This window comes from Calliopsis andreniformis, chromosome 3 (genome assembly GCF_051401765.1).
Source record: "Calliopsis andreniformis isolate RMS-2024a chromosome 3, iyCalAndr_principal, whole genome shotgun sequence".
In the NCBI taxonomy this organism is placed as follows: Eukaryota; Metazoa; Arthropoda; class Insecta; order Hymenoptera; family Andrenidae; genus Calliopsis; species Calliopsis andreniformis.
This window is the reverse complement of record NC_135064.1, coordinates 10,713,591-10,736,259: the sequence shown is the minus strand read 5'-3', so window position 1 is coordinate 10,736,259 and position 22,669 is coordinate 10,713,591. Positions and strand designations below refer to the sequence as shown.

At 38.0% G+C, this 22,669-nt stretch overlaps 1 protein-coding gene across 2 annotated transcripts in view; it reads right to left on the bottom strand.

The window, feature by feature from the left end:
• Nucleotides 1-5,487: 5,487 nt before the first annotated feature.
• Gaba-b-r2 (gamma-aminobutyric acid type B receptor subunit 2) overlaps nucleotides 5,488-22,669 on the bottom strand; it is a 260,998-nt gene continuing 243,816 nt past the window's right edge. For both annotated transcript variants that reach the window (XM_076393726.1, XM_076393727.1), the window contains 17 exons: nucleotides 21,506-21,643; nucleotides 19,215-19,382; nucleotides 18,640-18,815; nucleotides 16,937-17,114; nucleotides 16,017-16,250; nucleotides 14,426-14,486; nucleotides 14,128-14,362; nucleotides 13,551-13,791; nucleotides 12,331-12,453; nucleotides 12,141-12,251; nucleotides 11,448-11,672; nucleotides 11,189-11,371; nucleotides 10,979-11,075; nucleotides 9,507-9,630; nucleotides 8,967-9,433; nucleotides 7,977-8,387; nucleotides 5,488-6,958 (listed from right to left, as the gene is read on the bottom strand). In XM_076393726.1, coding sequence (XP_076249841.1) covers nucleotides 6,420-6,958; nucleotides 7,977-8,387; nucleotides 8,967-9,433; nucleotides 9,507-9,630; nucleotides 10,979-11,075; nucleotides 11,189-11,371; nucleotides 11,448-11,672; nucleotides 12,141-12,251; nucleotides 12,331-12,453; nucleotides 13,551-13,791; nucleotides 14,128-14,362; nucleotides 14,426-14,486; nucleotides 16,017-16,250; nucleotides 16,937-17,114; nucleotides 18,640-18,815; nucleotides 19,215-19,382; nucleotides 21,506-21,643 — 3,711 coding nt within the window. In that variant the 3' untranslated portion in view covers nucleotides 5,488-6,419. The remainder of the gene's footprint in view (nucleotides 6,959-7,976; nucleotides 8,388-8,966; nucleotides 9,434-9,506; nucleotides 9,631-10,978; nucleotides 11,076-11,188; nucleotides 11,372-11,447; nucleotides 11,673-12,140; nucleotides 12,252-12,330; nucleotides 12,454-13,550; nucleotides 13,792-14,127; nucleotides 14,363-14,425; nucleotides 14,487-16,016; nucleotides 16,251-16,936; nucleotides 17,115-18,639; nucleotides 18,816-19,214; nucleotides 19,383-21,505; nucleotides 21,644-22,669) is intronic.

Here is a 22,669-nt window from a genome sequence, read left to right as displayed (position 1 = left end):
ATTAAATTAAGTTTCTTAAATTACAGTATATTAATTTTTAGCTTTTTTTCACGTAGACGTTTTTGAAAGACAGTTCTAATTTAATTTATGTCATGTTTGGGCTTATTTTCATCGTAAAAACCTCAATTCATTCTTGCAATTAACAAGATGTCTAGGTATATTGTAAAAATTAGTTTCATATGCTGAGAATTAATTATAATAGGTACATGTATATGTTTGTAATATTGAAGGTTACATAAAAAATGGTAGCCAAAATTGATCACTCTTATCTAGCCCAGCAAAATGCAACAATTCGTTGCATGTTAAATAAAATCAGTTTCCTTTTACTAACAATAGACCAACATCAAGCCTAAATGGGCTGTTAATTATTAATAGATAATAGCTAATCAAATTACTAAGTCTAAAGTACCGTAGCAACGTTCTGAAACGCTCTTTCGTTCAAGGAGATTAAGGCGGTGAAACGAGAGAATCAGCTTTATTGATTAAATCGAATATAATTGACGTGTCAGCATCAATTCTGGCTTATTTTAAATTATAGAAACTTGTCAACGTTTATTTAAAATTTTCGTGCGTTACGAGTTTCACAAACGATTTGGTACTTTGTAACACGTAATGACAATAAGTACAAGGTACAAAGAGAGACGAGATATTGCGCGCTTGGAGGTTCGAAAACAAATGGAAACACGAGGTGCTGTAAACGATCGTTCGCAACCGGTACATAAAACGTAAAAAGCGGGTGATCATTCTTTTTCACATAACAAACGCCTATTTTTTGTTTACCTGTAAACATGACATTTATTTTCGAGAGTTATGTACAAGACTCGCGTAACCACACAACGAGGGTCCTGCGAAACGAGCATTAGGCTCTCAGTACGTTCTTCTGAACTTCCGGACGCCTTTCCGATTCTATTTTATCCATAGGCTTTTCGGCTTTCTGCACGAAAGATAATCGAAACGAAATGAAATACAACGTCGTGATTGATTTCACTCACTAGGCATGCACGTCACATCCAAAACTCGTTCGTAAACTCTTTAGACTAAAACATACTTTGCGTTAACAAAGAGACGCCGGCCGTTTACCGTGGAAAAGTTGATACAGCATTGAGAGAGGGGATAGGATTATTTTGGAAAAAATGCTTATCGTATGTTTCTTTTTCTCTCTTTTTTTGTGTTTAATCCATCAAGACCGTGTGTGTTCTACAAATACCGAAGTTAGAGAGTGGTAGTTATTTTTAGTGTTTGAGGGACCAAGAAATAATAAGAATCTAAAGTGGAAGGTAACTATAAGGGTCTTAAAATACCTTAGCTTTGATTCACATTATCTGTCTAATTGATAGGCTGACCATCGATTCTTTTTCTCGTAAATTCTCGACCACTGTCCACTTTGTCAAACAAAATAATATGGATGTTATCATGCAAAAATCATTAAAGAATATTTCAACAGATGGTGATCTAATATTAGATAGACCAATAGTGCGAATCAGAGCTCCTTTGATGTATTTAACTTCAATATATTATAAATTTTTAAGTGATTCGTAAAATGAAGTTTGCTGAGTTAAATATACTTTTAAGTACACTTTTCTTTATTACAAGTACCACTAAGAAGGTGTTTTGTAAATATTTTCTTCATTGTTGGAACTTAAAATTGTGATTACATTAAAGCAATCTGTGAATGCAGAGTATGATAAAGTATACTAGATATAATTTCGTTTTCAATTCACTCTGCATCCTGTGGTTTTTTTTAGTATTATAATAGATGGAGGATAGAGTGAAAAGTTTCAATGGAATAATTTATGAAATGTATGGTAGTAACGTTTAGGACATCAAAAATATTGTACATAATGAATAACAACAATCACATTAATCAGGTTTAAGATTTTACATGGAACGCACAGAAAATAAATTTTAATTAGTGATATTGTAATTGATGATATAAAATTGAATAGTTTTTGCCTTCGAATTGTTATGTTAAATATTATTAAGTTATAGGTATTCAAAACACAAGATTCTGCGAGAATTTTCACAGTAGAATAATCGTGAGTATGGTCAGACAGAGAAGTACAAGCTAACTCCTTATCGGAGCACTAAACTTACAGGATTTTAAAGAAATACATAATTCATGAAAATAATATTCACTTACACATTTCTTTAGGTTTATTTACCATTAACAATGAAAAAACAAATTGGTTTTTGTTAAAAAAGAAAAATACTTGTACATAATTTGTCATGCTCTGCACTCACAAGAAAACATTAAAATTGTTTTCTAAGCACCTGTTATGTGTCTCTTCAGGATATAGAAAGAATACAATATAATTACTAAATCCAGAATTTTCATAATTAATCTATCGAAAATTGTATGAAACATTTCTAGGGGCATTTTCTAGTTTCACATTTTTGAGCAATTACAAACAACTAAAGAATTACATGGAAATACTTCACAGACTCTCCACTTTTTCTCAAAACTTTTAACAAGTCTGTTTCATTCTTATTTTTGAGCGCAAGTACATATGTACACGTATCGCAAATTGAACTCATACGGTCTCAATGGATTCATCGCTACCATAAACGCATTTTTGAGCTGCTTTAGAAATCGTTAACAATTCCTGCCGAACCGATTGCGTCGGTACAGTAATAAAGAGTTCGTATTCTAGTACGAACTCATGTAACACGTTCGAAATTAATGAAAAACTTCTTTTCGGAAATCAGACGAAGTTTCGTACATTTCGATCGTACCTCTATTCCTCGAATTGCTAAACAGTGATTGTACGAATCTCGCACGCTATAAAATTATTTAGAGCGATTTACGTTTACGACGATAGAGTTACGTTAGACGCATACGCTAATATTTCTCTACGTTCGTTTCGATACAGACTATTTGTTCTCTCTTTTTTATCAATCGAATCTTTTCAAGGTCGATGCGATTATTTCTTATCGTTATTCGCTATAAAAAAACGCGATTCGTGTTTCGTAATAATGTACTGCATCTCTTTACTCGTCTCACGTATTCTTGAGGTAACGTATCTGTCGGTTGTCGAAACAGCCCAGAGAAAAAACGAAATCCGTAGAAACTTCGGAGGAAAAGAATATTACTGTGCAGACGCTATTCCGTCACAAACGTTTAACAGTTTTCCGAAGGGACTGCGCGTAGAAAATATTTCTCGAACATTTGAAGGAACGTTGCGATCGCTCCTCTTGTGAACATTAGTACAAGCGAGGTATAGGATAGAACTATCCTATTCTGGAAGTTTATATTATGCAAGCTGAACTAGAGTTCTCATGGTAAATCCAGGCCTGGATTAAGGGAGTAGGAGCAATAACCCCTGGCCTCATCCTTTAATGGGCCACATTTTTTCATATAGTACAACAAATTTCTGCGAATATTTAAGAAAAACTTATTTTTGATTTATTAGTGGTTTTTTTTTTAAAGTTACGTCTACCGTGGAACTTTGAAGTCTACTTTGGCCCAAGGATTGGAAACAGTTTTTCTTTATAAAATTTGTTCAAAAAGTATTAAATATTTTAATCCAGTTTCGGGCCTTAGAAAATCTTAATTCGGTTCTGGGAAAATCTTATTTCGAAATTGTTTCACCTGATTGTTAAGTATTTCCTATATGATGAGACTTGTCTCGAGGCATGTCTTGTAACTACGTAGTGATGGGACCAGACCATTTCGAATCAGTTTGCCTTTTATTCGATCTTTGAAGAGATAAAAAGATTTGAAATAAGTTCAGTGGTTTCAAACGATTACTTACTCCAAGACATGTTAATGGAGAAGGTTTAACAGCGACTAAGGCTAGAAACAGAAGATAATGATGACTAGAAGTATTGTTCTTTTTCCACGTTTGTACCATAATACTTATCAGGTTGATCGGGAAATACTGTTAGTTCTTTCTGTTGAAAATGATCGATTCTTTCTTTTCATTCAAAGAGAGAAAGTTAAGCTATTTAACTATTGTTAAAGATGGTCAAAGAGCAATACACTCGTGTTACAATGTGATGCTAGATTACAGCATTTAATCGACAAATAAGAGTAGACAGTGATAAAGAGCATGCAAGTTACTTTTTCAAGAGTAATAGCTCCATGATAGAGGCAATCCAAGAAGGAGAAACATATTCATGTCCATTAAAGCTAGCAACAATGCTTTTTACAGTCACATTATGATAGTTTTGCTATCCTATTTGTGTCTATATGTAAAGAGAAGTCATTTAGAGTCCAATGGTATGTGCTGGTCACAGAGAATTATCTGGGGGTGTACAGTTGAGTAAGACACATTTTCAAGAAATTTAATTTTAAGCATTAATTGAAGTCAACAAAATAAAATTTTTATTTTTAATAAAAAAAATAGAATTAACCCTCAAAAGATAGATTTCAATACTTATTAGTTGATTCCTGATATTAATTACTCCTAACTTGAGTCTCGATAGTTTCAAGATCATCCTTTGATTCTCTGAAAATCGAAACGACGTTTTTCTCTTGAAAAATAAAAGTATAAAAAACGTAAGTCTTACTCAAAAATTTGAATTTGTCGAAAATAAATATGTACCGCACATTTGCTACAACAATGACATAACTCAAAAATAAACTGTCTCTAAATTATTATTATATGAAGAACAGTTCTTGTATCATATAACGACATTATTTTACTTTCCTAAAAATTCTAATTTTTGAGTGAAGTCAATATTGCAACAACTGAGCGACATGACCTACTTCATTTTGCGTTCTGACCACAGGTATATCTAATCTAGACAGTGACGAAACATTGCTTTCCACAGTAATATATTGACTTTTTATCGAACACAAACAGAATTTACCGATCAACCGGAATATCAATTTTAATCGCCAATAATTTCATTTTAAACTAATAAGATAAAGATCTATCCCATACCTCATCCGCGACCCTACTAATGAAAAATACAAAATTCTCGAGTGTTGAACAAAGGCCGGCATCCTCGCTCAGGTTTCTCCCCGTCCGTTTCGAGTACGTATTAGGTTAAAAGTTCGTTTATATAAAAAAATCATTTATTCGAGATCTAGTGAGAGTATTCCGTGGAAACGCGTCGCGTTTAAGAATGTACGTTTCGTTCGCGACGATCGTCAATATGTTATCACATAACATGTTGCACCAACGATACAGGCGACCGGTGTTCGCTTGCGTCTGTTCGATTAGGTCGTCACGACATCGAGGACAACCGGTGCCGCGACTTCTCGTGTATCGCTCGCATATACGATTACTATCGAGATCGCCGATGTTGTTGCGCCATCGGCTCGGAAACGCGAACGCGCGAACTCGAGGGACTCGATAATCAATAAACTATTCCCATGATATACGAACAAACGAAGATTATCAACCGATAACCCAACCAACCCACGTGTCTAGGATAAGAGAACGATGCCTCGTAACAGCCGGACGTCTTCCACGATAGATATTACCTTAGAGGCTGGTCACACGAGCGTTAATATAATGGACGTTAAGTATCCTCTATACGATGAGACTTGTCTCGGGACATGTTTCGAGGAAAGCGATGGATTTGAGACCACTTGGAATTATTTTGAACTTCTTTGCCTCTTCAAAGATCCAATAAGAGTTGGAGTGATTTCAAGTGGTCTGGTCCCATCACTGGTCGTGGGACATGCCTCGGGGCGAGTCTCGTCGTGTGGGAGATGCTTCATGACGTCCAACGTATGTCTCTCCTTGTTTTCCCGGTTGAAAATAACAAAGTCACAACTACAACCGTCTGTTAGCGCTCGTGTGACTAGGCTCTTAGAGGAAAGAGAGATGTAAAGGGAGCATTTCTGTTTAAACTTATTTTTTTTGTTTTAGGATAATTTGTGCAATAATAAGTTTATGTATTATTGGTATGTGTATGTTAGGATTTCCATAATGTTTTTTTAATTGGGATATCTTTAAATTTTTGCCCAAAAGACTTAGGACATTTTGTGAAAACAGAACACAGATAAATTTGGGGCAATGGGATATTTTATCGAAAAAAGGGACAGTCCTCGGAAGAAAAGGACGAAGGGGAATCCTAGTACATGCATGTGCACGTACATACATGTACATATGCGTGATACATCCTGATCAGATAAGTCTTGCCAATTTATTAAAACTAAATTTCTGTACCTATGGAAAGAAACCTTACTTTTCGTACTGTTGTTAACCCATAAAATGCATTCTATTATACTAAATACAGCTTGCAGCCAATAACCAAAACCATCTTGCCAGTTTCCTAACAGAGTCGCCTTATTCCTCTTTATTGAAACAAGGCTAAACTTGTCATCAAGTCGCCACGTTGATCTTGCACAAATTCTCCTCATCAAAAATTACAAATGCTCCCTCTATATTTCTCTGCCCTCGAAGGATTTTACAGACCATAACAGCGATACCGCGCGAAATTCGGAACTAATTGCTGGAAGATCGTTAAAGATACTCGACGATGTCGCATTTGATGGATATATTCGGGCAGCTGGCCACGCTGGCACCGTAGCCGCCCCTCGACGAGCTCTTGTGCCTCTCGGTCAGCAGCTTCTGAAAGATCGGCAGGATCGCCAGGTCGAGCAACTCGCCGTCCGACACGGCACTGTACATCTTCGAGACGTTCATAGTCGAGCCACCGACAACGTCCGAACTGCTGGCCACGGACCCAGCCATCCCAGGGCCACTGCCACCCCCGCCACCGCCGCCTCCTATGCCGCCACCTCCACCCCCGCCGCGAGGATTCCCGCTCGCGAATTTGTTGTTGTGTATCGTGGCCACGTTCGGCGTGCTCTGCACGTACTCCAGACGGGCCTGCTGTCGAAGCTTTGACTCGGTGTGCCTACACTCTCGTATTCTTCGGGCAGCACGATGGGGACACTCGATCACGGCGTGCCCCTCTCCCCGTAGTCGAGGACACTTCTCACGCGATCTTTCGGACACGGAACGTTGGATGATCGTCGACATGGACTCCTCGTATTTTTCTGTAACAATTTTGCCGGAGTTGGAATGCAAATAGTGGCGAGTGTGACTCTTGACACTTTGTAGTCAGAGTTATTTTCGCTGGTTTGTCACAGGTACAGTAGTGCCTTGTACTCTGGCCACAGGTCGGGATCGAATTTGACTATGTTGCAAGAGTGGATTTATACCATAGATTTTGGCTCGGTGTGAAATGAATAGAAAGATAGAATGAGATAGTGATATGTAATGGTTTAGGTTACGTTTATTTGTATTAGGTGAATGCTGACAAAGCTTCATTTGAAAAGGTAATTCCAAATAGTGCATGAGATAGTGATGGGCAGCTTGCAGAGCAAAATTTTCGCTAGAATGTAAGGCACTACTGTAGTTTGTGGTTATTTGTTTTCATTGGATTTGGTTGAGTCAGATTCGATACAGATATATAGGATTAGGGATGGTATGAAGGCTGTTGTCCGGTACCATCATGATGCAGAGAGGGAAATTTTCAATTGGTGTGAGGATTCTTAGCAATTACTGGTTGGTGCGACTAATCCCACCCCATTCGAGGGTTCCCTTTCTATCTCGTAACGTCGCCAGGCAGAGGGGTTTATACCATCTTTACATAAGACCACAAAGGGTTGAGTGAATACATTTGATATATGGAATACACCAGCTTAGAAAAACGGGGATACATTTGTTAAGATAACAAACAGACGTTACGTATGTAGTAGGTCTTCATTTATCCACAATATTTATTACCCATTTCAGTTGTATACTACCTATATTAACGATGATTCAGGCTATTATAATGATTTTGAGCTGTATCTTTAGTTTTTGGTTAAAAATTCAACATCTAAAAAACAAAACCTCTCGGATAATTTACCATAATATGTTACTTTGTTCCTTTACAATAAGCTCAAATTTAAAATAGCTACATTATTATATCGGCAAGTTTCACTGCTTATTCTTTCATGGAGTTGATCAGTTTGGCGTCTGAGTGATTCACGTATGAACCATCCGAGTAGATTCGGCATAAATACTCACCAGTATCGGAGTAGCTCGCACTGACCACCGCAGGTACACTCGGTGAACTCGCATTCTGCGAATCATAGTGCTTCCTTTGCCTTCTGGGCGCGGGTGGTGTTTCAGCGGAACCGTTGAACGTCGCGTGAGAATGACCCCAACCTCCGTGCTTTTCACACCGATACCCAGTACCAGTCAACAGCGTTCGCCTGTGCCCGCATTCGCCTATCACGTAAGACTTGTCGAACGAGCCCAGCGAAACATCCGTCCTTTCCGATTTCGACACGTTCTCTGTGGAGATGTAGCTGATTGAGTTTACTGGCACACTTGTTCTTCGAGTTTGAAACAGCTCGTGATGAGAATGCGCCATTCCGTTGTTCTTTACGGACGATCTTCTTTTCAGCGACTGATGGGAAGATGCGTTCGCCATACCTGAGTATCAGACGAATTGAAATGGACACTGTCGAAGGAAGGAACTTGTGATAGAATAATTGAGACGTTTAGGATAGTAAAGCGCGATTTCGATATTTTGTTAAACATTTTTAATTCGGTGACTAAGAAGGTCTTGTTGCTTTTGAAATGGATTGCTTATATTATAATAAAAACTCTGAAAATGATAAAAATGGAATTTGTAAGCAATCTTCTGGGGGTAGGGTAGTTTAATGTGATGTGGACAACAAATTATTTTATTTAAAACATACAAGCGGTCTTACTGTAACTTCAAGAGTGACAGCAGTTTCTTGTTTACCTGATATTTTAGCTTAGCAAACTGATTGATAGTAATCAACACATATCCCTATAGGTATGCTTTGTGAATTCTGCGCTTCTTTGTAGTATAAATTAAGGATTCATAGAGAAACAAAATTCTTTTGAGTGTCACTCTACAGTCCCTACTCTTATGGAAAATGCTTCAAATACGTTTTTCTTTAAAACATGCCTTTATCGAATCCTCATAAACTCTTACTACCCTAAATGCTTCAATTGAATCTTGTCATATAGCAACGAACTCACCGGAATGTCGATGCTTAGGTACAAATTGTAGCGGCGGAGGCAGAATGGCTTGCTCGAGGTAGTTCTGTTCGTGCAGTTCGCCAAAAGAAACATTTTTCGCAGGCGGCGGTGTCGGAAGTCTTGACCTGCGGTCATCCCTGCACCTAATGTGTTTACCGTGTCTAGGAATCTCAGTCTCCTCGAGGATAACAGCGTCGCCTTCCTCGACGATCTCTGGCACGAATTCGACGTTGGTCTTGCCATCTGGACGAGGCTCAGGGCTTCTCTCGATGAGAGGCTCGCTTTCCTTTCCAGACCCACTAGAACGACTTCTTCTTCGTCCCGAATCGTCTGTGTGTTTCAGAGCTGGCGGTGGTGCAGATGACGTTATTTCCGTATTTTGTTTCGTGCCATCTGTCTGCGGGACTAGTGGAACTCTCTCGCTGTCGATAGCAATTGCTGGAACCTTTGAAAAGGACGTTTTCTTCCTACGAAAAATAAAGACTAAGAGTACCTTGAAACTGTTAGTCGCAATTCCATGTCAGGTCGATTTGTACGCACTTGACTGTTTGCTGCTCGGTCGTGGTCACATTCGCGTAATCGCCCTCCGGTTGCGACGTCGTCGTGGAATTGAGACTGCACATTGACATCGAGATGTCTGTTGTTTCCGTTGTCATAGACAGACCTACAAATATTGATCTTGGAAGGCTGGTATACATAATGTCGAAATTGCGTTTGAGACTTCGTTTTCAAGGATGGATGCCATGAAACCTGCTGCTTGATAACGTCACAAGTTCGCGAGGTGGAAAGGAGACTTTTCGAATGGGATGGGGTTTGCTCCACCAATTAGTGTTTGCTAAGAAGCCCCCTCCCATTGGGAAGGTTCCCTCTCTACTTTGTAACATCACTCAGCAGCGGGTTTCATACCATCCTTGTGTTGAAGTTATCAGTTGTTGAGGAAACGCCTAAAATACGTCCGACTTGAAGACTCATTTTACTGATATCGCTGCGTCTGGTCTATCTAATGCACCCCAGTAGAATGAGTCCCAAGTTAGATACAATTTTCGCTCATTCCACGAGCATTTTTCACAATTAATAACTCATGTATTCCAATAATAAGGGAGAGAAAAATGGAAGGTGATTCTATAACAGGAAATAATTTTTGTTATTGAGTTTTTTAATTTTGGTGAACTTCACCTGGCATTAGGTAATCGTCGATAAGGCAAATCGATTAGGCAGGAAAGTAGGTAACTCGCTTACAGTATGATCGGCGTGTTGCCAAGTCTCAGGTGTTTGTTCAACGGGTTTTTGAGTCTATGTCGCTTGCTAGGTGGGTTATCGAGGGTCGGGTACTTATTTAAAGGGTTGCTTGATTTCAAGAGCAGTTCACTTGAAAGTTCGAAGACTGGTAATTAAGACACAAAATTGTGATTTTAATTTCATCGCTTTTTAAATTTCTCTTATTGTTTTTACGTGGAATCATCTCTTAAGTTTTGTTTTAATTATTGTCAAAAAATTTCTACAGGATGTTCAGATACAGAAGAGAAAAAATTTAAGGGATGGCTTTATCGAAATTGCGGTTGTTAATTATAAAATTTATCAATTCTTTGTTATTTATAAAATTGAGCTCATGAAAAGCAAGAACAATTTTCATATTCTTGACTTTCGTCTTATTTCGATGTCTAGAACCATCCCTTAACCCTACAGTACGCAGTGATGCAGGTATGCATCATGCAAGTTTTTTCTTAGTATTTTCCTACTGCAAGTTTAAATGAGAAAGCTGAACTATTTCATATGTGCATTTCATAAAACCTAGTATGTTCGCTGCATATATGAACTCTAATATATTTTTAATATAAGAATATGAGAAAATGAAAATTTTTTAAAAATGATTTTTCCTTTATTTTCCAATACGCTCTGAAGAAAAAAGGAATATTTCATTTCAAAATAAAAAATTGCGCACTGTAGGATTAATTTTTTTTTGCACCTATAGCCGAACACCTTTTGCAGCTCTGTTGCAGCAAAATTATTACCCTCTTTCTTGATCGTGCCTTCTTGTTTTGGAACAGTCAGTCTATTCATAGCATCTTGCGTGTTCGCCGCGGCTTCGTCGAGCCTCCTGAGGAACATCTGCAATTAGAAAAGCTGTTTGCATCGTTTCTCGCGGTATCTCTGCCCACTCGCTTTTCTCGTTATCTTTTCTATTGTCTGTCGCCTCATAGGAATGGTTGGCAAAAGCTTACCTGAAGTTCGGAATCTTTTTCCAAAAGTTGCTTACGAAACTTTTGATTCGCCAGCGTGGCTTCTTTCAGTCGTTCTTCCAGCTCGCTGACGCTGGAATCCCTGCGCGTCTTCGACATCGGCCTCAGTGTCGCTCTGATACGTTTGTCTATTGCTCCTTGAGGATTTCTTCGCAGTTCTATGAGCTGGCGTGGAAAACAGGCTCTTAGCTTTTAGCGTCGCTAGAACGGCACCATACAGAGGATCTGTTTGTGAAAGTACCTTTGGTACAAAAACCAGGCACAGAGTAGCCGTGCTGCAAAATATTATGAATACCGCCAACATTATGAACATCGCATCTTGCTTGTCGGCCAACACGAAGCTTATGGCTGCTCCAGTGACGCACATTATCACGACGTTATACACGCTCATCCCGACGTATTTGCTGTCGTTCAGCGCTGGGATACTGACGTGCCTCGTTTCCCATGCCAAGAATGCACCAAATATCTATAATTGAAATCAATTTACTTTAATAAAATAAATATTATAATCTAATATGCAGGGCATTTCAGAAATGGCTGGGCAACTTTGGCATCGTATTCTGCTCTTCGTAAGGATGAAAAAGTGTCATATAAGTACATGGGTCTAGAAATTCTGCCTTTTCGTGATGCTATATGTGATGAAATTCGAAATATACCAGAACTTTTTGGATATCTTTGAAACTCTCTGAATATTCAATGCCAGACGTGTATTATTGCGTAAGAAAATTATTTTTAGCAGTTTCTTTAAGTAAGTTGCAAGCATTTCTAAAATATTTTTTTACAAACAAAAAGCCTTTATATTTCAAAGAGGAGTTTCCAGTTCTATGTCTACATGACATTTCTTCATCCTTGGGAAGAGTAGAATGGGAAGTGGTCAGAGTTTGACCACCTATTTCTGGAACACCCTATGTACTGATTCTTTCAAAGTACACACCATTAAAAGACCTTTGTACGCGTATATACACCCTAAGTAAACTGTCATTCGGTTACTCTGACAGTATTCATTCTCTGGTACGATGATAATGTCTTCGCTAGATGGATGAGGCTAAAAAATAGGAAATATATCATGTCAGTCTTGAGTTTTCTGATTATTACATACCGAATTAACGAAGAGTGTTACATACGTAGGGTTCCATTTGTTTCGTCTCCCTATAGAATGGATCCGCAACCTGCCACGTCGTCATAATCCCCAAATCAATAACTAACAATACACCGACCACCATAAATAACTGGTAATCCTTTAGGACCTAAATGACGAGAGACGTATATTACGAGCGTGTAATTTTGAGCGCAGACGTGATCGAGCACATATTACGAATAGAGAGCGCGAGAGCTAAGGCCGGTCATCTATCCGCGCTGCAAAATGCTCGCGATCATCTGGGAGTGTACCGACCAGCGTTGATGGGTTGGTAGTTCAAAGGAAATTCGTTGTTCGCATGAATTTATGCATATTTAATGGAGATAGATGGCTAGCAGCTTTTGTCTTTTGATCGATCATGAATGCTCGTGAATGTGTTTATTGTACTTGCATGTAAACACTAACAGTGATGTAATAATCTCTAAATGTCACTTAAATTTTCGAAATAGTCATTCTAAAATAACAATTTTAGCCATTTCTTGTGGAATAAGCGAGTTAAAGATTAAAAACTATTGGTTTAAAAATTTATTAATAGAAGGCTATAATTAATTAGGTCAATTTTGTCGATTTTCATTCACGGCTTGATATTATAGCTTGAACTATTTGTGGTGTTTATGTTGTGTATGGTGTTTATTTTGGAAAAATCATAGAGTGTAATAATATTTATTGCATACTAATATGGAAATCTCAACAAATTTCGCAACATCCCGCTAGACCAGGCATGTCCTGAAACTCGTTTCTTGGAACAGCGAAATGCTCGATCTTGTTTCCAGAGCGACATGCGACTCGAGTCGTAATGCAAAGAGCAAAAGAATGAAGAAACCTGTGAATGTAGATCCTAGAAGTCGCATCCACTCATACGATGCTATAACCCCATACTTTCACAGCTGGTAGATAAGATTGGAATCGCTCCCAGGGTTGCCGCAGAGATTCCCTTTTTCCCGTTTGGGAGGAGTAGGAGAAGATAGCAGGGTTTCTTCCACTCCTTTCGTCCCATCGACCTGCCGTATTTCTTCCATTCCTCCTAAATAGGAAGGGTTTCTCCGGCAACCCTGATCCCGTCGTTGCTCGTGGGCATTGAAGAGCACTCTTTCGCTAAGAACAGGTCCTTGGACATGTTTGAATAAATTTACGTGGTCATTGGGATCATAGATGCCCGGCCTAAGCTTTTGTCTCCCATCTCATTCGCACTCTTCGATGTCTGACCTTTTTATTGAGCTTAACGTTGGTGAAGATGGAATGTACCCTCCATGTTTTGGAGAACATGGAACCAAAGGCCAACGAGAAACCAGCCATCAGTAGCCATGCTCTCGCGGTGCAAATATATGGAAATGCCGTTACGCTGGACAGCTGCGAATCTAATCCAAGGAAAATTACACTGCTGTAGGTCAGCATGCATCCGACGATAATGAGGTTGTTTAAATGCGGCGATGACATTTTTATATATCTGAAACGTTGAAGATGGTCCGTCATGAGAAGAAACACAGGGGATCGGGCGAGCACGAGCGGAAAGGAAACTCGCGAATGACAGTTCCCCGTTCGAATTACGGAATTCGATGGCACGCGAGAGAGAAACGATCCTCATTTTACCCATATGATTCTGTTAACGTGGCGTTCTGCTGCACCACGTCAGCAATCTTAAACACTATTCATTCCCGCTTTAGAGATCTATTCTTACACGTATTTCATTTCGCATGAAAACGTTTTTTGGCGAGGATATCCCAAAAACGATCGACAACGCTATGAGCTCGGATTCGGGGAGAGCCCTGACTCGAATAATCACCTTTGATTTCGGTATTTAATATTGATGGCAAGAAAAATGGCCGCCATGATGATACCCACGCTAGCCGCCGAAGTTAGCACGGCATAGATTGTAATATTTACGGTCGAGTGCTCGATGATATGAAGGGTTCGATCTTTTGGCGGTGACCTCCCTCTCCAGACTAAAGGCTGACCTCTAGTCAAGTCCAATACACCTGTCACACTGTCGTATTCCCCTACCTTTATCTCGCTACCGCCTGCAAATCACGAAACGCGTGAAGATATCGCTTATTTTATGTACCATCGCGTCGTATACTCACTTTGAAACTGTTTCAACAGAATGTACGCTTTTCTTTCGTTATCGTAGAAACGTACAGGTCCCTGGAAATATCAAGCATATACATTTCAAAGCTGCACGTTCATATCTCAATGCGATTTACGCGACAATTCTTTCAACGGAGTGCGATCCGTCGCCTCGAGGTTTAATTTTGAATTCAGTCGCGCGGAAGTCACTAGGAATTCAAGGTGCCACCACGTCGCGTTCAAACTTTGTGAAACTGTTCTACTAACTCGAAATTTCGCGAATCAGGAAGTTATCGTCGCGGCAATAAGCGATAGCATTTATGTTGTAGCCTTTGTCGTATTTGTGTATATTTGCCGATAAGTATACATCGAGTCTCCGATTTATGTTAAAATGTGTACAAGGGTGGTAAGGCAGCTCAGATTTAGCAAACCTTGTTAGGTAATACTGTGTCTGATCAGTTTTGGATTTGCAGTAATAAGGTTTAATATTAGCGACTGTAACGAGTAAGTTTAAATTACGCGTAATATCCTTAAACAGTAATACGTAATTAATAGATATTTGCAATTATTTCTATCTTGTTAAGTTTCCCTTGTATGATGAGACTTGTGGGAGTGATGAAACCAGGCTACATCAAATCATTTTGACTTTTATTCGACCTTCGAAGAGACAAAGAGATTCGAAATAATTACAAGTGATCTCGAGACATGTCTCGAGTAAGTTTCATTGTGTAGGGAATATTTTAGTATTAAAGTTAAAATATGCAACTACGTTCACTCTTTCAGAACTAATGATCCCAGAGCAGGAGCCTTACCTGCATGACATAATTTTAATGACAATTTTCATGTGTGCATAAAAGAATAAACTTTAAAATGGTGTAGAACTATTCCAGTAGTCAGCTATACATTTTAAAATGAGGTAAAATTAGGTCGACAATAAATATACAAATACATCATGATCTGACCATTGACTCTTTGTATTAGAAGCTAGAAACTTACTCTCTCTCCCTATTTATCCTTAAAAGGTAGTATGATATTAAAAAATTTTATCCCATATTTATGATTTATTTTTTCATGTAGAGTTATCACCTTTTCACTTGTCTCACAAATTCTAGAACATCTTATATGTATCTTACACAGTTTAATTTCTAAGAAATTTTCAAATTCTGACATGTTTGCAATAACAAATGTAGCTAATATTTGCTACTATTGTCAATGAGTCAACGAGTAGTTTACAGTAAAAAGTAGTAACGCTTTCAAATCACCGAACAGTAAAAAATATATTCGAGTACATCTACCTCCCTGAATACGTGAACTCTATTCTAAAAATATGTTACGGCCTATAAATCATTACTATTGCAAAGTGGAAGCAGATCAGACATAGTGTTACTAGATATTTCTCCCTCTGTCTGAGGTTTTACATCATCCTCATAAATATTTCAATGTACATTAGGAATGTAGCCTCTCTGTGAATGTATACCCTGTACATTCAACATAGCTATTAGGGTTCGTTTACTTTTCCACACACACTGTTTTTTATTTATTTGACGATTGATCGGATCAAAGGCAAATCGGACAAACCAATAAGATATAAATTATTTAGATACTCACTGTTACTCCCTCGAAACTAGTATTCCTTAGAGCCTCGAGGAAAAGCTTCTCCCACAGTGCGTCCCTGTATCTGAAATCCGATATGGTCTGATTGCGACGATGGTGTCTTATCCTTCGTGCCACGTGCTGTATGGCCAAAGCGACCGCCCATATACCATCGTACGTATATCCATGGAATCTTGAATATTCCGTGCCTCGTCTCGAGTCGTACTCGACTCGATATTGATCTGGTGTCTGTAAAACATTCCAACAGTCAACCTTAAGAATTTGCCGACGATTCATCATGAGACACACGAACGGGACACCAGTTGGCAATTACTAAAGAGAAGTTCAATAAAGACTCTTATATCCTGGCTCGTGAGTAAAGATAAAAGTAAAACTGAGAGAGAACAAGTGACGTTACAAACCATAAAACACAATGGGGAAGCAAACTTCCAGTAAAAGTGTAGTCTTGGTAAAATTTGTTGCTAGTTTTAAGGGGTTTGTGCCTCCCCATTTGTGGATCTTGGAGGAGTGACTTGCGCTTTCTTCGAGGAGCATCGAGATAATAGAGTTCATAAAGGAGATATAAGAGTAGACTAACCACTTTACGCGGCATTGTTTTAAGTAAATTTTATTTAGTTAAATATATTTAAGAAAATACGTTTAGTATACTTTCTTAACTATGTTTAGTGCTGGATGTTATTAATAAGCTTTGCATCGATTTTTATATTACAGCTTGTTGGTAACGTTTTGCGTGGCACAAAAAAGATAATGGAGTTTCGAGCTTCAAAACTTTGGATCACGGAGGTGTCTTGAACAATTCGTCTACTCTTATAGCCTGTCTGTGCTTATACACAAGTCTCTGATTAATTGAATATTGATTATAATGAAGAATATTTATTAGCAAGTGAGAGACAGTAGAGATTTCGTTTTCTTACAATGCCAGATACAGTGTAGCGCTCCTCCGTCGTTAATGGTAGCAAGTCCGTCAAAATGACACCGTGCAAAGCTTCCGAGAGTTGCAAGGGAGTGCAACCGCCTCCTGGTTTGAGCCACCATTCTTCCGCGTACGTGCCCATGATCACCCATTGGTACTTCCTTCCGAACATGCCAAATCTGCAAATGCGAATGCATCGATCCAAGCGTATCTAACTGAACGTCCACTAAATGGAGGGAAATTTTTCACTGTGACGTTATGAAGGAATAACAAAGATATCCGGTTATGGTTACGTCTATCGAGTATATCAACCGATTTTGTTTTCAGAATTGATCGAAAATAAACGTGCTGTACCAGACACAAATAGTACAGAACAATAGTGATTTCTTTTCTGTTTATTGAGGAAACAAAGAGGCAGTGATACCTGGTGTAGCTATTGTCTAGGATGGAATGTGTAATTCAGTTTGTTGTACGAACTAACATAAGCTTCGAGGTTTGGAAAGCCTAATCCTCTTTGCCATTTGTATTATACTACAGCAGCGTTAAAGGAACTTAGAGAGGGAGCCAATTTTGGGAGATTTTTAAAGTAAAGTATTATTTATTACAGACCAAGAGTTTTAACATTCTTTTACATGTTTTGTTATTTTTCAAGATAAAACTTGACACTCAAGTTTTTTGAAATGATTCTGTGTGTTAAATCAAAAGTGTCGAAATTGTGTTAAGAGCTTTGTTTTCAAGTTATTGGTTCTTAAAAAACGTGTAAAATACATGTAGAATATGTCTGATTGGAGGACCCATTTTACTGATATCACTGTGTTTGATTTCGCCGATGTGCGTTGGCAGTAGAATGAGTCTCAAGTCAGACACAATTTTTGCTTCTTATTTAGGTATAATTTTCATAAGTAATCAGTTGGCTCATGAATGAGATCCTAAACACAATTTTGTCATTCTGAATTTTCAGAATCATTTCTTAAAATATTCGATACTTGTTACTGAACACTTTGTATAATAATATTTTATTTAAAAATGCCTGATGCCTTCAGGCGGGAATACCTCCTTAATTACAATTAGAGATGGTAAAGGGAAATATGTACATTAATTTTATATAAATATGTACCGACAGGGCCACATTTATACTTTTAGAGGACCTAGGCATAATATCATTATGAGGTCTCAAAAGAAGAAGTTTATTTCAATTAATCAAATGCATCCACATTTGTTTTAAGTTTATCGAAAAAGTCAACATTTCCATAAAAACGCATTTTAATAAATTAAAAATAACTCAATATTGGTAGATACATAAAAAATGCAAAAATGTTTGCATTAAAAAAAAGCTACAAAAATAAATCAGTTCAAATGCTAGTTAAAAGGAAAAATAATAATTAAATTGTTCACTAAAAATAAATAGCATCTGTCGTATTAATAAATAATAATTTTATATACATTTTCCTTGTAAACTGATGGACCATTTTTAACGTTAAAAAAATAAATACAGACATATGGAAATGTTTGATATAAAGTTTGCAAGAAAACATAGAACTTCTACTTAACAGAACATTTAAAGTCTCATGCTAGCACAGTGATTGTGAAATTTTATATCACTTCAAATACTTAAAAAATTCTTATTACTAAGTAAGAGAAAAAGTTCTTATTATTAAAACTGACATAACTATAACCGAGTATCTTCGTATTTCAAATACGTACCTGTGAGCTTCGCAAAATATCCGTCTAGCCCAGACTTCGTTAAAATTGCCTAATATTATTCTGACGTCCTTCTCCTTAAGCTTTTCGAGAGCGCTAGTTACTTCCGTGGCGAAGCTTTGCGTTTCCACCACTTCCATCTTGTTGTCGTCCAAATCGGCAACCAAGCGATTGTGCGCCTGCAGGGATGAACAACGCTAGGTGTAAATGTCAACGAACGGGACGCGAACGAAGATTACGACAACTTATGCTAACGATTCGCGTTCGTACAGGAAAGATGACGGATGGTCCTGCAGCGGCGCGCTTCGTAAGGCGCAGTCGTGTTCAGGAAATGAAACGATCGCTTAATGTTTTCAGTCATCAACTGTTTGAATTATTAATGGATGCAAGTTGGACGTTAACGCGGCGGAACTGGTTGCACACGGTGCATCGCGGCATGCAAGTTAGCCAAGAACACCGTGGGAACGGTAATGCGCAAAGTTTCGAAGGATTCGATGTAGGGCTGGGTGGTTGAATGAGTCGATGCTCTAACTTGCCTCTACGTTTTATTACCTTTTCGCGAAGCTGGAATTACTTACCAGGGCGTATCTCGGCTCGTTTTGGTAAATCGTGCCAACTCTCGTCCAATTGAAGTGTATCAAGAGCGCCACGCGGGGAGCGTTGAACGCGTTCTCGGATGGCACCACCCTAAAGAAGTTTGGGAAGCTATTGCTCGTGAACATGGGATGCGTCTCCGCGTAGCTGAGCTGCAATCAAAACAGGCTAGTTCATTTATGGCTTATTTTATGCGGCATTAACACCAGTATTACCGCTAGGAGATTGTGAATTTTCTATATGCTGTTAGAAATCATAATGTTATGTTATATTTAAACTGCAAATTTTTATGAATTTTCATATTTTCATAAACGCAGTTATCAAATGGAAGCTAAATAAAAACTCTCGCCTTTCAAGGACTACCTCTGACAAAGGATTTTCGATTGGACGCAATAATACGAAGTTAGTTAAAAATATCATGGTTTTTGAAAATGTAAAATACTATCGTATCAAACGCATCTGATATTCCTACATGCTTTGTATTCATACGATAGCATTTTACATTTTAAAAGTTATATTAATTTTAAATAACTTCATATTGTTGGGTTTGATGGGGGACTTTTTGCCAGGGGTGGTACTATAATTTAGACTCTATTTTTCATATTTTCTATATTTTTGAATATTATATGGATTCTGTAATATTTCATATATTTCTAATTTCCATAAACACATAAAAATCTGTAGTGTAGTTACAATAATATGGAGTCTATAAAGCTACGTTTACATTTGGCACCCTTTGATCGAGCGATCAAGTCGTTCAACCAAAAATAGACGAATAGGTTACTTCCAGTTGAACGATCAAAAATCGTTTTAACTTGATTGAAATTTGTGTTTACACGGACAACTTTGATCGACTATAGGATGATCAGCTCGGTTGATCTCTTATCTCTTAAGAGATAACAGTTAGGAACGAATTCAATAAAGTTGAGAGAACTCACTTAACTCTTTTTTTGATTATACAGGGTGAGTCACTTAAAGTATGACAAGCTGTTTTTTCTGAAACTATTGCAGATTTTTATATGGTTTTTCTTGTTTAAATTTGACTGGAACACATTTGGAGTAGAATAAATTCAGGAATGACGTTTAAAGTAGCAAAGGTGGTACCACTGTTCTTTTTCTTTTTTTAAAGAATACTGCTAGTTTTTGATCATGCAAATCGTATGTTTGGAAGATTCTGCGTATAAAATTATAAAAGTATTATATTGAAAAAGTTAACACTTTGTGAGATTTTTCAAATTTTTGGTACAGCATCTATTCAATATGTTTTCCTGTATTAGACGATTTGTTTCTTAAACATAATACACGAACATTATCTCATGCAGAATACTGAAGAAGTTATAGAATTCTGAAGAAAGTACCGAAACTTTTAAAAGCCATAAAGGGAAAACAAGAAGTTTTTGATAATAGTAATGGGTCGGAAATGTGAAATTACTTCTGTAGAGAGCTTGCACTATAATTCATGTTATAAGATAGGAATTTCCCTACAGGTAGGTAAACCCTGCGACGCTGGTGCAAATTGGATTGCAACAACTTTTGCCTTTCAGCTCGGCAACCGCATTTGCGTGAATATCGAAAGGTTTACCTGCTTGCAGGAAGATTACACTTTAGAACATTAAACCTCGGAAAGTAATATAATACTACACAATCATCACATAAATAACAATAATTCAAAACGTTTGTTCCGAAACGTACATACAAGTGCCATTAAAATAGCTGACGTATCTAATCCACGATGCAATTAAAAATAGCAAAACGGCAAGATAATCAATTGTGCCTACATATTTTTACAATTAAAACCTTTGTAGCTAATTAATAATAATCTAATAATGAGGAAGAATATACACCCCATAGTAAGAGTTACATAAGAATGTTAAATAAGCAAGTTCTGTTACTCGAATTCCCCGACTTAAAACAACAATTTCGTATGCATCAACCCAACAGATAAGAGGTTCAGAGAATAGCAACAACCTTCCATCGCGCTCATCGTTTCTCTGACCGTTTTAAAACCCAGGCAAGCATTAATGTAATTGAAAAGCGTACATGCAGTCCTCACGAACGCAAACATTGTTCGTATAAATCCACCTTTAGTGCGTTGGACTTTGTAGTACTAATTAGTGTATCTTCCGTGAAGCTTGCTCGTGACATGGCATCGCTCGCCTACGATATAGCTACCGGAAGTGCCTCTCTTCCCTTATTCAACGATTTTTCTCCTACGTCGTTTCGACCCCCTCGAGCATATGTTTAAAAAACATCTTGAAAAGTTTTATGACCTTACCTGCGTCAGACGCCAATGCTTGGACGCCTTGGCGATGGGGTCTGTGACGTGCGTGCAAGCTGCACCGAATAGCATCACTTTGTGTGGCCCACTGTGCATCATATCGAAGAATGCCTTGACACCCACAGCAGCGTTGCACTGAAACAGAAATGCGGCTATTGTTATTTGCGATCGGCACGTTCTCCCGATATTACTTGTTCATGCAATTGTCGAGCAACGAAGGGGACGATACTTCAATCTTTCATAGAGTTTCCGTGACCGCTTTTCGAGGGAACAGCGACGAAGAGAAAGGAAAACAGCGTCTAAGTTCTTTATTGGTCGCATCATAAGTTATTCAATTTTTAACTATAGTTCGAAGCTACTACGTCCGCTCCCTGCTTCCTTTCCTATGCAGATCCATTTTCTCTCCCTCGTTCTCCTCTATTTTTATTTCCACGACGGTGTATAGTAGGCGCATTTGCATAGTATGAAAGTGTCCGCGTATATTTTACAGCGACGCCCAGGAAACGTCAGGAGCAGCTCAGTAACAAATCCCGCGTGTCAAAGTGAAGCTTCTCGCTTCTCCATTGAGGATACTTGAAGACAAGCAGGTGCGCGCTAGCGCAAACAAACGTACAGAGACGGCAGACATTAGAAACGAGAATCGGGGCCGAGAATGTTCAGGAGATAGGGCGTTCTCGTGAGCGATTTATCGACCCTACTGCCATCTATTCATGTCTTGCTGGTGGAGAGCTGCCCGGTTATAGTTACATATATATTTTAGTTCTATTTATAGTTACACAGAACTCTTCTTCGTTACTTTTTCTTATTTTCTTTGAAGGAGCGAAGGATTTTGGTACCTTCCTCAGATTTTTACTAAGGGGCTTGTCACCGATTAGTATTTAATAGAATATTACAAAGATTCGTATGACAATCGTATGAAAATCTAGTAAAAAATACAAAAATTGTCATCTTCATTCTACGAAAACTCATACTCGAGTCCACATAGATTACACCAAGCAAAAGATCGGTTTCTATTGTTCTTTTTCACTTGTATTGAGAATAGTACAGATACTTCATTTTTCCTCAACTAATTGAATTAAAATAGGGTATTTCCTCACGACGATATTCCTCCATAGGTCCACTCGATATTTTCATAATAGAGTACGAACTCATTCATTACAA